The sequence below is a fragment of the Culex quinquefasciatus genome, chromosome 3, assembly GCF_015732765.1.
Source record: "Culex quinquefasciatus strain JHB chromosome 3, VPISU_Cqui_1.0_pri_paternal, whole genome shotgun sequence".
Taxonomy (NCBI): domain Eukaryota; kingdom Metazoa; phylum Arthropoda; class Insecta; order Diptera; family Culicidae; genus Culex; species Culex quinquefasciatus.
Genome location: NC_051863.1, coordinates 22,795,959 through 22,814,479, shown reverse-complemented (window position 1 = coordinate 22,814,479; position 18,521 = coordinate 22,795,959). Strand labels below are relative to the sequence as shown.

The following is an 18,521-nucleotide window of genomic DNA, read 5'->3' as shown; positions in this document are numbered from 1 at the left end:
GAATCAAATGATCAGGATTTTTTCATACATTTCGAATGTAATAACAACGTATTTTGAAAACACTCAAAATTTTCACAAAACTACGTATTTCGAAAAAAAAAAATACTCAAAATTTCAGTTTTTACAATATGGGTATCAAACGATCAGGATTTTTTTCATACATTTCGAATGTTTTCACAAAACTACGTATTTTTGAAAAACTACTCAAAATTACAGTTTTTACTATAAAGTTTCAAATGATCGGAATTTGTTTCTACATTTCAAAAGTTATAACGCAAATTTGAAAAAAATACTAATTTTTTTTTTCAAAGTATTTTCAAAAAATATTGTTATTTTATTCGAAATGTATGAAAAATCTCGATCGTTTGATACCCATATTGTCAAAACGGAAATTTTGAGTATTTTTTTTTTCGAAAAAACGTAGTTTTATGAAAATTTTGAGTGTTTTCAAATTATGTTATTATCATATTCGAAATGTAAATTTTGAGTACTTAAAAAATGTTGTTATTACATTCGAAATGTATGAAAAAGTCCTGATCATTTGATACCCATATTGTAAACACTGAAATTTTGAGTATTTTTTTTTTAAAATACGTAGTTTTGTGAATATTTTGAGTGTTTTCAAAATATGTTGTAATTATATTCGAAATGTATAAAAAAATCCCAATCGTTTGATACCCATATTGTTAAAACAGAAATTTTGAGTATTTTTTTTCGAAAATACGTAATTTTGTGAAAATTTTGAGTGTTTTCAAAAAAATATTTTACATTTGAAATGTATGAAAAAATTCCAACAATTTGATACCCATATTGCAATAGCAATAATTTTGAGTATTTTTTCGAGAAACATTGTATTTTCAAAATACAGGAAAAATACGTATTTTTGAGAAAATTTTAATAAAATTATAATTTTAATGGATAGCTGACATCAGCCCGATTCCAAAACACTATAATATTTTGATGTTTGCATGATTTTTCATACGATCAAGCCAATGTCTCCCATATAGCCAAAATCCCAAAAGCTCTGTGCTTCAGTTAAGCACTGGACCGTGCAAAACCGAGGCGTGCAAAACCGGGGCATGACGGTATATATTATGCCTGGCAAGATAAGTTTACATTCTGCGGTTCTAGAGAGCGTCAGTCTGGCTACTGCGCAATGTGCGACGGTCTGTTCTGAACTGTTGGTTGACTGCGACTATAAAGCGCACTTTGATTAACACAACGCATTTTACGACCAAGTATCACTTAAGGATACCAAAAACTAGCATGTCATCCCGAGCATGCTTTGCTTATTTCAGATTTTTGGCAACCACGTGACTTTTTTAGGTCTAATCAAGCATGTTGATCGGACATGGCACGGACACAAAGGATCTCTGTGATTTCCGCAAATACGGGATACGATCGCAGCAGAATGGTAATTAATCCTGATAACCGCAATATTTTTTTCAAGTCCGAATTTTGAAAGCTTTTTTGTCAAATTTGTAATATTTTGTCCATATAAAATATACTATATTTTAAATATGCATTCAACTCTCGAATAAATCAGAATACACTGTAGTGTAAAACTCCGCAAAAGCCACAAACACAAAATCTTTTTTTTTCAGAAAACCCCGAGGTTGTGACCAAATGTGGGTCAAACAGCCCGTCAGTCAGGGTGCAAAATTGCCCATTCATAAAGGTGTTGCTTTTTGCTCTGCCAGTTCATCGCCACTTCATCACACTTGCTGTTTGGCGCGTGTACTTTTTGTTTCGTTCACCATCGTTGAACCTTTGCGTTTTTATTATTTTGTTGTTAATTTCATGATTTTCTTGTTTCGTTCGATTTTGAATCTGAAATTCATTTATAGTGAAAAGTTGTTGACTTTTTAACAAACACATTTAAATACGGATCAAACAAGTTTAAAAAATATTCTTATCCCAACAAGTGAGTTAATCTTGCTAGAGAAACCCCCGTCAAACGTCAACAAGTAGGCTCTTTGTCACGGGTCTTGAAGAGGTTAATAAGAAGCTTTTCTCGCACCTTCACTGGTAGCGATACAATCTTGGCACACATCTCACATCTCATCACAAACCTTCCAGGCTCGAGTTGTCACACTTTTTGGCAGTAGCTTGAGATCTTGATTTTTCAATCACGTGTCCCGTGCGGTTGTGTCAAATCCTTGAACAAAAAACAGTTCACACAAAACGAGAGAGCGAGAGAGATTGCTGGGTAGGGACAGTAAGTCACCTTCCCCTCAAGTTATCGTCGTGGCGGAGACCATGAAGGGACGACACTATCGCCGTCACGGCATCGCTTCTCTCCGTGGCAATTATCGGGGGTCTCTAGGATTTTGGCCGGATTTGAGGGGTCGACAAGGGGGTGTCACGACAGTGACAGTGAAGTTGCAGAGCTGGTCGGATGTAGGCGCTGATTGTCGTGAGATTTATGGCATTTAAAGGACAGCTGGGCGTTCGCAAACTGGCAGATTTGAATCGGGGTTTATCAGCAGTTCTGTTCTAGGGCATGGAATTGGCTTACGGTTTTAAAATTAACGCTTTTTGAATATGTTTTCGAATGATTTTTATTTATTTTTTCCAAGAGTTGAAACGGTGCTGATGCGCAAAATTGTCAAACAAGTAGACTGGTTTATGGATGGCCGCTCATCAAAATTGTCAAATCAGCATCGATTCTACTAAAATTCTTATTTCTTTTTTTTATTTTTTTTTATTTTGATCAGGCAAAAATTTATATTTTAATGCAGCGACAAGTAGAAAATATTTTTTCCATGAAACTTTTATGCTTTAACATTTATTGCATCGTAAACACATGAGCAATTCTCTGCGATTTCAGCTTTTGAATATTTTTTGCTGTGGCCAAAGAAGATTTTTTTTTTGTCTTCGGTACGACCATATAGTTCTCTATACAAATTTGACTGGACCAAGTCAATTAGAATTTTTTATTTCGAGATACAGAATTTTAAATATTTGCATGCCATTTTTGTATGGACCGATGATTAAAAAAGTCTTCTTTGGTCACAGGGAAAGTACCCATAAAGTTTCAGGCAAATCAAAAATTTCAAAAAAATAAATTGCTGTTTTCGTAGCGAATTGTTCATATGAGGTTGTTTTTCGGCAAATAAAATTTGAAGAACAAAACACCTGTTTTGCCTTCCTCACTGAGGTAAGGCTATAATCCTGCTCTAAAAATAAACTTTTTATTAAAAGCTCAAAGACCCACCTTCATGTATACATATCGACTCAGAATCGAAAACTGAACAAATGTCTGTGTGTGTGTATGTGTGTGTGTATGTATGAATGTGACCAAAATTCTCACTGAGTTTTCTCAGCACTGGCTGAACCGATTTTGATCAAACCGGTTGCATTCGACTTGATTCATGGTCCCATACATCGCTATTGAATTGTTTGAAGTTTCGATAACTAGTTCAAAAGTTATGTATAAAAATGTGTTTTCACATATATCCGGATCTCATTTATATGCTTGTAAACGATGTCCGGATCCATCATCCGACCCATCGTTGGTTAGGTAATCGAAAGACCTTTCCAACGAGTCCACAACATTGAAGATCTGGCAACCCTGTCTCGAGTTATGACCACTTAAGTGATATGTACTTTTTTGAAGCCGGATCTCACTTAAATGTACGTAAACGATGCCCGGATCCATCATCCAATTCATCGTTGGTTAGGTAATCGAGAAACCTTTCCAACGAGTCCAAAACATTGAAGATCTGGCAACCTTGTCTCGAGTTATGATCATTTAAGTGATATTTATATACATTTTTGAAGCCGGATCTCAATTAAATGTATATAAACGATGTCCGGATCCAGCATCCGACACATCGTTGGTTAGGTAATCAAAAACTCTTTTCAACGAGTCCACATCATTGAAGATCTGGCAACCCTGTCTCGAGTTATGACCACTTAAGTTATATCTGTGTACTTATTTTTCTGGATCTAAAAAAATAGCTTGCAAACCACTTATATTAAAAATGAGGAAGGCATCAACCACATGGGTGGATTAAGTTAGTTTTTTATTTATCCTTACAATTTTGACAGCTGTTTTTACAAAATTGGTACTTGGTATTTTCGGCAAAGTAGTTGGTATAAGTTAAGCCAATTCAGAAAAATGGATTTCTATTTCAGTGTGGTTATTTTGAATCTATTTTTTATTGCATTTAAAGCACAAAATTCAATTTTTTTTTTAATGTGTTTTGAGTTTTAAGACAGAAAACCTTTGAGCTATGTCTTGGCAAGGGCAAAACATATTTGGCAGTGTTTTATTTTATTTTTTTGAAAATAAAAAACACATTTATTCGAAAACAAGGTCGAATAAAATTTAAATTAATTTTCAGATGGTAATTCCGATTTTAAATCAAATCAGCCTTATGTATTATGTTTGCGAAAATTTATGTATATTTTTTAAATAGTGATCATGATTGAACAAGCCTGATATTTATTTTGATAAGAACCGAAAATTTTCTATATATTCAGCAATTCCATTCGAAAAGAGCCTAAACCGAAAAAAAAGTTTTCCGATCGGGCTCAAAATTTTTCTGGGGGTTCCTTGGCCAAAATAATTAGACGCGTATTTTTTTTGTTTGGCCATTAGGGTGACCTACATCGTGCTAGGGTGGTTAAAAAAATTGCAATTTTCGTAATTTTTTGTAAAATTCTCTTTTTTTTTTTGAAAAATCATATCTCTGCCCCATTTCATTCGATTTTAGCTGTCTTGGAAGCAAAAGAAAGGTGATTAGTTTGGCTATTTGGGAAAAATAGTAAGAAGTTTCAAAAATCTAGCTTAACATTTGAAAAAGTCACATGAAAACTTAAAATGGCGTTTTGACCGTGTCTGGACTAGAGAGCTTATGCCTGAAAATATTTTTATCGGATTCCTCGGAAAATTTCACACAAAATACCAAAAAATTGGCGATGTCGAACCGTACGTTTCGGAGGTATGATTTTTTGAAAATAAAAACTGAGTTTTTTGACGCGCCACGCCCAAAAACGGTAAAATGACGAAATCGGCAAATAATCAACTATTTTTCACTAAAACTGCGATAACTTTAAAATTTCAGCGATGACCTATAGATGTTTGGGTATTAAAATTTTCGTTATAGAAAGACGCATAGGCTCTTTGGTCCAGACACGGTCAAAACGCCATTTTATGTTAGCTAGATTTTTGAAACTTCTTACTATCTTTCCCAAACAGCCAACTCATCACCTTTCTTTTGCGTCTAAGACAGCTAAAATCGAATGAAATGGCGCGGAGATATGATTTTTCAAAAAAAGAGGTTTTTGCAAAAAATGAAGAAAATTGCCATTTTTTTTAACCACCCTTGCACGATGTAGGTCATCCTAATGGCCAAACAAAAAAATACGGGTCTAATTATTTTTGCCAAGGAACCCCCAGAAAATTTTTGAGCCCGATCGGAGAACTTTTTTTGTCGGTTTAGGCTCTTTTCAAATGGAATTGCTGTATTAAGAAACTTTAAAGATTTGACTAGTTTCTGAGTTTACCTCAGCACAAAAAGAAATCTAACAGAAAAATCGAGATATTTTAAGAGCACAAAATTTTTAAATGCCGTTATTTCAACACCTATTGATCTATTTTTTAATGTAAAAAAATAAACGTGTCATTTTCTGGACTTTCCGATAACATTTTAAATCACATTTTTAAATTGAAGATTATTAAGCACATGAGCTGTTCTCTACAATATCAGTATTTTTTTTTAATTTTTAATTTTTGTATTTTTTAATCCGGCTGAAACTTGTTTGGTACCTTCGGTATGCCCAAAGAAGCCATTTCGCATCATCAGCTTTCCATACAAATATGAAGGAGCGGCCGTGGCTGACTGGTTACGGTGTTCGCTTTGTAAGCGAATGGTTCTGGGTTCGTTTCCCATCTGCTCCCAACGAGAAAGTAGAGGAGATATTAATCTTGAAACTCTGAACATGAACGAAAGATCAAAGTCGCTCGAGTCGGGGTTCGATCCCCCGTCATTTGGATTGGTAAGCAAAAATGCTAACCACTAGGCCATCGCGACTTGTTGAGCTAAGACTGGAATTAGGAATACTGTTACCACCATCAACTATATACGCGCTGGGTCCTTGTCCATTTGACAAGGGTTCGGAAGTTCTAAATAACGTTTGAATCCGATTGTTGCAAACGTTCTTCAGGGCGGGGCTTGTCGATAAAGCTGAAGTACCTCGCGCTCGGCTAGCCAGCGTAGAAATGGGTCACCGAAGCTCGGCAGAGCTAACACCTTCCAGATGCCTATGCGAGTTATTTGCATGTGAGCAATTCTCTACGAAATCGGTCTTTTTTCTTCAATTTTAATTTTTGTATTTTTTAATCCGGCTGAAACTTTTTTGGTGCCTTCGGTATGCCCAAAGAAGCCATTTTGCATCATTAGTTTGTCCATATAATTTTCCATACAAATTCGGCAGTGTACAAAAATGATGTATGAAAATTCAAAATTCGTGATCGATTCTTCGGCAAAGTTGTAGGCGGATACGGACTACACTGGAAAAATAATACACGGTAAAAAAATTTGGTGATTTTTTATTTAACTTTATCACTAAAACTTGATTTACAAAAAACACTATTTTTAATTTTTTATTTTTGATATAAAAGCAAAGACATAAAATGCCAACTTCAGGTTAATCACTGACTGGTCGAATTTTTTGTCAAATTTGCAATCAAAAAGTACTTTACTAAAATTTTGAAGTACCGTTTTCAAGTAGCCATATTTAAGTGATTTTTTTCGCAGTTTTCATTTTTAAATTAGTGCACATGTTTGCCCAGTTTAAAAATATTTTGAAAAGCTGAGATTTTGCTTATTCGGACTATGTTGATACGACAGTTGCTGAGATATTGCAATGCAGTAAAAACAGGAAAATTGATGTTTTCTTTTCACCCAAACAACCCACCATTTTCTATCGTCAATATCCCAGCAACTAATGGTCGATTTTCAATGTTAATATATGAATTGTGAAATTTTCCGATCTTTTAAAAATATTTTTGAATTTTCAAATCAAGACAAACATTTTAAAAGGGCGTAATATTGAATGTTTGGCCTTTGTGAAGTGTTAGTCTTGATTTGAAAATTCAAAAATATTTTTTCGAAGAGATCGGAAAATTTCACAAATGTTTCATATATTAACATTGAAAATCGGACCATTAGTTGCTGAGATATTGACGATAGAAAATGGTGGGTTGTTTGGGTGAAACTTAGAAAACATCAATTTTCCTGTTTTTAAACCTTTGCATTGCAATATCTCAGCAACTAAAGGTCGTATCAACAAAGTCCAAATAAGCAAAATATAGAGAATTTTCTCAGCTTTTCAAAAATATTTTTTTCAAAACTGGGCAAACATGTGCACTAATTTAAAAAAATGAAAAACTGCGACTATTTTCAAAAAAGTCACTTAAATATGGCTATAACTTGAAAACGGTGCACTTTATCAAAATTTCAGTAAAGTAGGGGAACTATACCCTTTTTAAGCCTATTTCTATTATCGGCCTATCAGCACTTTGATCATGAATTACAGCTTGCATAAAGTGTTTTTGACTGATCCAAAGTAATAAATAGCTCAACTAAAAGTGAGCAAGCAACTCTCCATTGTTGAAACATCTGAAAATGTTGATTTTATAGCGGAAAATGACAAAAGTGATGAGAATTGGTCGAACGGCTTAGAGTGATTAAAATGGGTATATTTCCCCTACTTTTTGATTGCAAATTTGATTTTACATCGAAAAATGAAGTTGAAAAATTTTTACGACCAAAATTTCGATTTTTTGAAAAAATCAGTATTGATTAAAAAATTCATAACTCGGTCAGTGATTTTTTGCACAACCTGGAAATTTCTGAAAAGTTGGCATTTTATGCCTTCTAAAACATATCAAAAAATAAAAAAAATTAAAAATAGTGTTTTTTTGTAAATCAAGTTTTAGTGATAAAAAGTTAAATAAAAAAATCACCAAATTTTTTTTACCGTGTATTATTTTTTTTCCAGTGTAGTCCGTATCCATACCTACAACTTTGCCGAAGACACCAAATCGATCAAAAAATTCCTTCAAAAGATACAGATTTTTGAATTTTCATACATCATTTTTGTATGGACAGCTGCCGAATTTGTATGGAAAATTATATGGACAAACTAATGATGCAAAATGGCTTCTTTGGGCATATCGAAGGCACCAAAAAAGTTTCAGTCGGATTAAAAAATACAAAAAAAATCGAATGACCGAAATCCTAGAGAACTGCTCATGTATAGAATGTAGATCTGAATATACATGGAAACAACTCAATTTGTAAGAAGCGACCGCGTGGTCCCGTTTGGTTGGTTGCACACACACACACACACACACACACACACACACACACACACACACACACACACACACACACACACACACATCAGCTTTCCATACAAATATGATAAATGAAAATTCAAAAATCTGTATCTTTTGAAAGTATTTTTTGATCGATTTGGTGTCTTCGGCAAAATTGTAGGTATGGATAAGGACTACACTGAAAAAAAATGATACACGGTTACAAATTTATTTCACTGTTTGTCACTAAAACTTGATATGCAAAAAAAAACTCTATTTTTATTTTCTGATATGTTTTAGAAGACACCAAATGACAAATTTTTAGAAATTTCAAGGTTGCGCAAAAAATCATCTACCGAGTTAGGATTTTTTGAATCAATACTATACTGATTTTTTTTTCAAAATATCGAAATATCTAACATAAATATAAATTGGTCACAACAATTTTTCAACTTCGTTTTTCGAAGTAAAATCAAATTTGCAATCAAAAACTACTATAGTGAAATTTTGATTAAGTGCACCGTTTTCAAGTTATAGCAGTTTTTTGGTAACTTTTTTGAAAATAGTCGCAGTTATTCATTTTTTTAAATTTAAATTATTTAAATTCTCTATATGTTGCTTTTTTAGAACATTGGTGATACGACTCCTTTTATTTTTTTTTTTCGTCTGCTCTACAACTTTGTAGATTATTGTACACTCCTTGCAATATTAAAAAAACAAGTCATTTTAAAATGAATAAACAATGTTTTCAGCGAAAGACTCATCTCTCTGGGTTATTGCAGATTCGAAATGCCCATTAAATTGTTCATAAAATGACTGGTTCAACGATTTTTGACAGTTAAGTTGCGGGAAGTAGTAGTGATTTCAAAACTATTTTGAAGTTTTTTGTAGAAAAATACTTATTTTTCGTAATGTTGAGTACGTCATTGAGGTTTTGCAGCGCGACTGTGCTTCAAATGTAGGTGGCGCCAAAATGGGGTTACTTGCCAAAAATCGTATTCCTTTCTGCTGGATTGAAGAACAATCGCTTATTTCTCATGTTTCCCTGCATCAATCTTAATGAAACTAGTTGCAAAAGACGAGACAAATTTTTGCTTTAAAATAATGAACATAATTTTTTGAGCGCGCAAAAAATTGTGAACTTTTTCTTAAAAAAACATGTTTTGGAACACGAAAAAATGAGTTTCTCCATAAATATCAAAGAAATTAACAGTTATATAAATGATAACAGATGTGTTAACGCATATTCAACAATTTTCAATGATTTTTTACAGACTTTCTTGCCAAATAGTCCAAACTGCTATCTTTTTCTAAATTTCCAGTTTTCTCATAGAAAAATCAAACAAATATTGGAAAGTTATATATTTGTTCATAGGTGGCGGCATGTGTATTTTAGCTTTGCTGCAAATTCTCTATCAAATCGTCCAATTTTACACAAAAGCCTTGACACACAATTTCTATCTCTTCGCGATTTAGAGCTACAAATAACTGAAATACGCGTCACAGTAAAAATTCAGATAATTGACCCTCCGTCACGAGGTATCGAAAATTGAACCTTGGATTCGTAATCAGGGACCAAATCAAATCAGTTGCAGAGGCATGGCCACAAAATAAAAAAGTGAAGTTCGATCAAGTTCAACAAGTTTTTGTTCGACTAATCCTTCAATACGCGATGTGTGTAAAGGATACGATCAGATGGTTGCGTGTTTCTTAGATGTTTTTCCACCCCTTTTTTGCTCCTCAATATCAGATGAGAACAGTCGTCGATCCCTAACCATTATAAGTCGATAATAATTATAAGTTCATTATTATATCTCTCTCGGTTTGGTCGCAATAATATTTTCAAACAGGAAATCCTAAATTAATCGATCCTGGCTAAATTTACACAACTCACCAACAACTCTGTTTTTTTGTTGTTGCTGCTGCCCACATTTACTGTCCTCAATATAAATTCTTTTCTTTGCAGGCCCTTTTTATTTCGCCCGGCCAGTTTCACACCTCGCAGCAAAAACTCATCTTCATTAATCCCCTTTCTCTTCGGTTTTCATTCTTTTGCAGGCCAGAAGAGATGATGATGGTTTTTCACCCCTCTGCCTAACCTCAAAAGCTCTGCCCCCGGAGCCAAGCAACAATGGGTCCGAAAAAAAGCCCGCGAAATGATGATTGTTATTGCCCGCAATCCGTCAGTGGTTTCGTCGTCGTTCCTGCTAGAAGTGCAATTCGAAAGTAATTGCTAAATTTAATCCCGAAAAAAAAGACGAGAGGGGAGAAAAAAGCGGGAGATTTATTTGGCGCGAGAGACCCGCGAAAGTTGCAAAAGTGCGAAGAATTGACGGGGGTCAAAAATCAATTAAGTTTTATTGCCCCCACGACAACAACAACGGCAGCAAAAAGTGAGGAAGAAAAACGAAAAGTTATGCCCTTTTCGTGAAGTCGGGTGAAGTCTGGTGAGCATAAATCGTGAATTTTTTGAAAGTTTTTTTTTCTTTGTTGCTGTTTTGTGTGGTGCAAGATTTGTGGGAAGCCAAACTGCCATCAGGGTAAATTAAATAAGTGAAGAAAGGAAGGAAGGAAGGAAAAACATCGTGCCCGGAACGGAACGGTGCAATGTTCCAGCAAAAAGGCGTCCGACTTCGTGGAGGTTCTGAGCTGGAGCAGTATCGGAGCTGAAGGAAAGAAAGGTGAAGCTGGAAGAATCCAGGACGAAAATGTCGCAGCGAGATTTTTCAGAGGTAAGTGGGCTTTAATTCGGGTTGATCAAGTTTCATACTGGACAGATTTCGGAATTCATTAGGGTAAAATTTCTTGTGAGTTTTTTAGTTCAGAATTGGTTAAAAAAAATCAAAATCTTTGAAAAACGGCTCAAACCTTTAGTCGTTGTTGGTTCTCGATCATCTTTTAAGAAAACAAAAGAATCTTCGGCGAGTGTTAGTGAACGAGGAAAAGAGAAAGAGTGATAGAAAGGGAATATTATTGCAGGCATTCACGAGATGAAAGAAAGTACAGTCATCCCACATATTCGGAACACCCACAAATTTGGAACACTTTTGTGGTAATTTGTCAATAACATGCTAAATGCAGCTTTTCTGTCGACCCTACTATTTTTAGGACCTTCATTTGGACATTATCTTGCTATTTCACGGGTAAAAGTAGTACTTTTTGAATAAAAAAACTCTTTTCAAGACTATTTTATCCAGAGCAGCAAAACACTGCCTCCAAATAGCCTGTTTCATAATTGTGGAATGTTATTGTGCCTCCCAAAATTATGGAACACCTGAATTTAGCAGATATTTTTACAAAAACAGAATGGTGTATTCATAAAACATCACTAAGCTTGAGTTTCACTAGTTGCAGTGTGTGAAGTCATTATTTCGTTACAAATATGTAGGGGAGAGTGGGGAGACTTGATCCCCTTTTTTTGTATTGCACATAACTTTGTCAATTTCTCACAAAACTATAAACTTTTTGCATGAATTGAAAGCTTAAACATTCATCTATGTTTGGCTAATAAGGGTATTTCATCAGATAAACTTTTCGAATCATGCCAAGCGTTTTAAAAAAATATTTTAAACCGGCATTTCAAAAATGTTAGGGGTAACTTGATCCCCCTTTCAACATTTTGAAGAAATCTTAAGCAAAATGTTTCTTATTCATCCAAACTTTCAATTTTCTAAAAGTTACAGCAATTTTACATAAAACCTGTACGTTTGTGTTCAAAATATAACATGTTTAGTATGTTAAATATTTAAAAACTGAATATATTATTTTTCAGACCAAAATTAGGCATGTTTACGAAAGCTGGAAATTTTTGTTTACAAAACTTTTGAAAAAAGGTTCTAACTGCAGTAAGTTATGTACAGCTATACTAAAGGAAACTAGGTATGAAAACCCAGCCCAATTAATTAATCTTGAGGCTGATTCCAGTGACTTTAAAAATGCAGGGATCAAGTCTCCCTAAACCAGGGGTGCTCAAAGTTTTTGGAAGCCGGGCCAATTTTGAGGCTCAAATGAGTTTGCGGGCCAAATTCATAAAATAGGTTATTTAAAAAAAATATTTTAATTTAAAAGATTAAATAAAATCAATCAGTTGAAGTTTTTTGATTTTGAGCATTTTGTTGGTTAAAATTATAGAAAACATAAAATGACAGTGACACAGGCATTTGAAAATAAAAATTTGGTTGAATGTACTTGTGTTTTCATTTAAAAACTTTTAATGTTTTTTTTATATTTCAAAAATGGTGACATGTAATCTTAACAATTTATGTACGGCGTAATTTAATCTTTGAATTTGGTGTATCTATAGAAAAATCGTTAAGAGCCAGATTTTCAACATCTCGATTAGAAAAATGTTAATCTATGTTTTAAAGATCCGTCAAGTTGATTTGCAATCATTATTTTCAAAAATTGTAAGATTCTACGAAACAAAACATTTTATAAAAAAAAACTTAACTTATTGTTCACCGAAAATTTACTAAAATTCAATTTATTTTTGAATGAATTTGAACTTGTTCAAAATGATTCTAAGCGCAGAGGAATTTTGCCCTGATTTTTCAAGCCAATTTTTCATAGTGGGGGAAAAGGGAGGGTTAGTCGACAAAAGCTTTGTAAAATAATTGCAACAGCCTTATTTCCCCAATTTAACATTTTGTCTGCCTGAATCAGATGGTAATTAATGAGATTCGTTGTCCAACTGTCATGAGTTCGAATCCCGGGAAAGGTTTCTAAGTGCAAAGTAAGTTTGAGAATCTGTTCATAAAAGGGTCATTTATACTTTCAAATTAATATGGAAAACTTATATTTTTGCAATTCTTACAGATTTCTACCTAAGTCAAATTTGAACGTATTATATACATTTCCAAACATGTTTGAAGAAGGTTTGGACGATATTTACTAGTTTCACTCACATTAAACATGTGAAATTGTTTTAATTATTAAGATTTTTGAACAAAATATTCGTGTTGAAAAATGGGGATCAAAATATTAATAAATCATTAGTTTTTTTAACAAAAAATAGAAAAAAAAAGTTAGAATAAAATAAACCTTAATTTTAAAAAATATAAAATCACTATACAAGAGGTCAACGGGCCATTTCATATGATCGTTCAAAATAGGTCCGCGGGCCATAAAAAATCACCTCGCGGGCCACGTTTGGCCCGCGGGCCATACTTTGATCACCCCTGCCCTAAACGCATATTTTTAAACAATTGATTGTAAAAATAGTATGACGATAAATTTAACATCAAATGCGTAAGGGTTTTAGAGTTGATAAGTTTATCAAACAATTCATGTATAAAAAATATTTTTTTGAATAATTTTTGAGTGTTTTCTATACATATCAAAACAAAGAAAATAAGATCTTTTGGAAGTTTTTTGCAGCTTGTTTTAGAAAAATGTGTGTAACTCAATCTAAACATTTTTAATTTGTTTGCTTTGTTTTCTACAATGAGTTTTAGTTAATTTCGCACAACTTTCTAGAACATAGCTAATTGTTTTACCCACATGCTGACAAGATACAGGCTTGGGATCAAGTGTCTCCGGGGATCAAGTCTCCCCACTCTCCCCTACTCCTGGAAAGATCCAAAAATTGTTTACATCTGTAAGAAAAAATGTTCCGAATTTGTGGATTTCAAGGGTTAAAGTTTTTCTTCAAAAACTTGATATAAAGGTTAAAATTTGCAGTTGTTCGATACAGCATTCGAAAGATCGCAAGAAAAGCTTTCAAATTAAGGTAAAAGCAAATCATTAAGTTTAATCATTGAAAAAAAAGGACTTAAATGTAAAATTGGACGCCCGATTTGATGGCTTATTTAGAATTCCGAAAAAACGTATTTTTCATCGAAAAAAAAAAACACAAAAATAGTTTTAAAAACATTGCAATTTTCGTAACGCAACCCTTAAAAAAATGGATTTTTCATTTTAAGGGAAATTTAATGTACTTTTCGAATCTACATTGACTCAGAAATGTAATTTTTTTCATTTGGAACGAAATTTTTCATTTTAAAATTAAGTGTTTCGTGTAACTGTCTGCTCTACAGCTTTGTAGAACATTGTTACGCTTAAAAAATAACCCTGCAAAGTAAGAAAAAAAACACGAAATTTTAAATCTTTACAATAAATATCCTTTTGACACCAACTTTCTATCTCATCACCATTTTAGCCTAAAAATTATTGAAAAACTTTTTTTTTCTTTGGATCCTACTCTAAGAAATCAAAAAAAGCCTTTTAATAACGTTATCGTTATTTTTTTTTGTTTTTCCAAGGCCTATTAATTTTTTTTTTGTCGCTTCCAAATTAACAAGCACAAGATAAAATATTTCTGAAAATAGAAAATTTCATTGAAAAATCTTGTCCAATCGAATACAAACGATATCAATGAATTTTAGAAATTTTATAATTGCATTTTTATGCAAATGGGACATTTTTAAGCTTTTTTTAAAAAAGGTATTTTGGAACACCAGATCGGAAAATTACGTTAAACCTTGAGAATATATGAAACTTTTATGTTCAAATTGGAAATTTTTGATATTTTTACTTTAAAAAATAGGTTTTTTTTTAAAATTCATCCTCTAACTACAAAACCAGGGCGATTGCCAGATATTTCAGGTGTCCGACAGAATAAAAATTTTTCATGTTGTTTTTCATATTTTGCTAGAATTTTAGTTCTTAAACTATTTTTAATTATTCCGGTGAACAAAATGAACGTTTCAATCACAATATTCCAAAATTTATGTGGTAAGCGGTAGTCCATGTCAAATTATAATTTTTTAAATAAAATTCTCTTTGCCAACCATCAGATACAGACTCATGAGAGATGATTAAGCCTAGATTAACCAAAACTGACCTGTAAAACGAGTTGCTTCTTGCATTGCTGTTTTCAGGTTTTGTGCCTTGACTACTATAACCAAAGAAATAATTTTGCTTTTTAATATAAATTACTAATACATATTCGCTAAATGTTTTCAAAATGTGTAAGAGATGTTGGTTGAATATTCAAATTAAATAATAGGGTAATTCTCCGCCAACTCACACAGCAGTTTCCCCGACCCCTCTTCGATTTGCGTGAAACTTTATCCTAAGGGGTAACTTTTGTCCCTGATCACGAATCCGAGGTCCGTTTTTTGATATCTGGTGACGGAGGGGCGGTATGACCCCTTCCATTTTTGAACATGCGAAAAAAGAGGTGTTTTTCAATAATTTGCAGCCTGAAACGGTGATGAGATAGAAATTTGGTGTCAAAGGGACTTTTATGTTAAATAAGACGCCCGATTTGATGGCATACTCAGAATTCCGAAAAAAAAAACGTATTTTTCATTGAAAAAAAAACACTAAAAAAGTTTTAAAAATTCTCCCATTTTCCATAACTTGACTGTAAAAATATTTGGAACATGTCATTTTATGGGAAATTTAATGTGCTTTTCGAATCTACATTGACCCAGAAGGGTCATTATTTCATTTAAAACAAATTTTTTTATTTTAAAATTTCGTGTTTTTCTAACTTTGCAAGGTTATTTTTTAGAGTGTAACAATGTTATACAAAGTTGTAGAGCAGATAATGACAAAAATTTTAATGTATGGACATAAGAGGTTTGCTTATAAACATCACGAGTTATTGCGATTTTACGAAAAAAAGTTGACATGTTCCAAATATTTTTACAGTCGAGTAACGGAAAATGGGAGAATTTTTACATTTTTTTAGTGTTTTTGCCTTCCTCACCTCACTGAGGCAAGACTATAAAATCACTCAAAAAATGAACTTCTTAAATACACCTCCTAGATATACCTTCACGTATACCTATCGACTCAGAATCAAATTCTGAACAAATGTCTGTGGGGATGTGTGTAGACACGATTTTTTTCCACACGATTATCTCAGAACTGGCTGAACCGATTTTGGCCGGATCCGCCTTATTCTGTTCGTTTTGGGGTCCCCTAAGACCCTATTAAATTTTATTTTGTTTAGTAAAGGATTTAAAAAGTTATGCCAAGAAAAAGATTTTTGTAGATACAAAAAAGGGTGATTTTTTTGCATAACCTCAAAAGGCCGGGTCTTTTTGTTTACGTGCGAGAGTCGCGCCCGATGCGAAACGCCTGGTTGCCACATTGCTTCAAATGAGAGTCTGCATGTTTTCTGGAAAAGTCTGTATCAGGTATATTTTTTTCATAAACTTATTTTCATTATTACTTTGTAAATATGAGGAAGGCACCACCCACCTAATGGTGGATTAAGAAACGTTTTTTCGATGAAAAATACGTTTTTTTCGGAATTCTGAGTACGCCATCAAATCGGGCGTCTAATTTTACATAAAAGTCCCTTTGACACCAAATTTCTATCTCATCACCGTTTCAGGCTGCCCGTCCGTCACGAGATATCAAAAAACGGACCTCGGATTCGTGATCAGGGACAAAAGTTACCCCTTAGGACAAAGTTTCACGCAAATCGAAGAGGGGTCGGGGCAACTTTTCCCGATTCCGTGTGAGTTGGTAGAGAATTACCCATTAATAACTTTAATAGCACTTTTAATTTGAAGGTGTAAATTGTCACACCTTCAATTTTATTTTTTTACTTAAATTTATGTGAAATAAATGGATTAGCTTTTAAACTGATGTTATATTTTATCTTCAGCTTGCCAATGTAATTTCGCATGGTTTCATTAGTTAAGTGACACATTTGTTTGACATGAAATCTTTAAGACTGATTTTTTATGATCTATCCGTAATTTTACGTACAAATCTATTTCAAATTACATCAGCGAGAAGAAATCATCTTCAGTCTATGAGTTGTTAAATTTTTTTACACGCAAAATTAGCTAAAATTAAATTTCAAACCGAGGTTGATTTTAAAAGGTTCAAATTTCCAATCTCTTGATATTTACAATTTTTTCTACTATGCATCGTGTTACAACCATGACAGCTTCCATTACACCACATCTTAAAATTAATGCACATCCGTGTGACGAAGTGATTTATGATTATCACCTCTTTCAACAGCTCAACACCGGTTGGTGGTTCATTACTGAATATTTTCGGCCCCGTGGGATAAATCTTCTCCTTTCCAAGTCGGAGACCTTAACTGAGTTAACGCCGGGTGCGAATTGCGAGGCAGGCGCGCACACACTCGAGAGAGAGTCTCTTCCTCCTCTGAGACACACCAAACGGAAAACCTGGGCCAGTGGGTATCAATTAATTGAAATGTAAACATAGGATTTATTCGTTTTCCCACGTTTTGGGCGGGAAGAGGTGCAGTAGGTGGAAAGAGAAGAGGGGAGGAGGCTGTAAATTGAAACACGAACGTCGAGGCCGTCGATGCTCGCCAACAGAGTTGGATGCGCGATTGGAAAAAGGAGGTAAAAGCAGCGCACAAAAACGCGCAGGAAAAGCCAATGAACCAGAAATGAGCCAGAGGTGGAGGGTATTGGCGAAATCGGGGAGGGGTCGTTTTGAACAACCCGGGCAGACGGTAATAACAAAATTAATAATATTTCAATAACAAATCCTGTTAAAATAACAAAAAGTGTTATTATTTTATCCTGAAGTTCAACTTCAAGAAGAAAAAACTAACTTAATCCACCTATGTGGTTGGAGCCTTCCTCACAACAATCGCTGTACACAAGTTTCATCTATTTTTTAGATCCGTCTTCCAAAAAGTACATCGATATCACTTAAGAGATAGGGTGCAGATCTTCAATGTTTTGGGCTCGTTGGAAAGGTTTTTTGATAACCTAACCAACAATAGGTCGGATGATGGACCCGGACATAGTTTACATACATTTAAGTGAGATCCGGCTTCAAAAAAGTACATCAATATCACATAAGTGGCCATATCTCGAGACAGGGTTGCCAGATATTCAATGTTTTGCACTCGTTGGAAAGGTCTTTTGATAACCTAACCAACGTCGGGTCGGATAGTGGATCCGGACATAGTTTACATACATTTAAGTGAGATCCGGCTTCAAAAAAGTACATCAATATCACTTAAGTGGCCATATCTCGAGACAGGGTTGCCAGATCTTCAATGTTTTGCACTCGTTGGAAAGGTCTTTTGATAATCTAACCAACGATGGGTCAGATGATGGACCCGGACATAGTTTACATACATTTAAGTGAGATCCGGCTTCAAAAAAGTATATCAATATCACTTAAGTGGCCATATCTCGAGACAGGGTTGCCAGATCTTCAATGTTTTGGACTC

General features: G+C 33.8%; 1 protein-coding gene across 1 annotated transcript in view; it reads left to right on the top strand.

Annotated features, from left to right (window-relative positions):
* LOC6034919 (tetratricopeptide repeat protein 28) overlaps positions 1–18,521 on the top strand; it is a 304,947-nt gene that overhangs the window by 33,970 nt on the left and 252,456 nt on the right. Inside the window, exon 2 of the mRNA XM_038258885.1 lies at positions 10,391–11,064. Within this exon, the coding sequence (XP_038114813.1) occupies positions 11,041–11,064 (24 nt within the window). The 5' untranslated portion in view covers positions 10,391–11,040. The remainder of the gene's footprint in view (positions 1–10,390; positions 11,065–18,521) is intronic.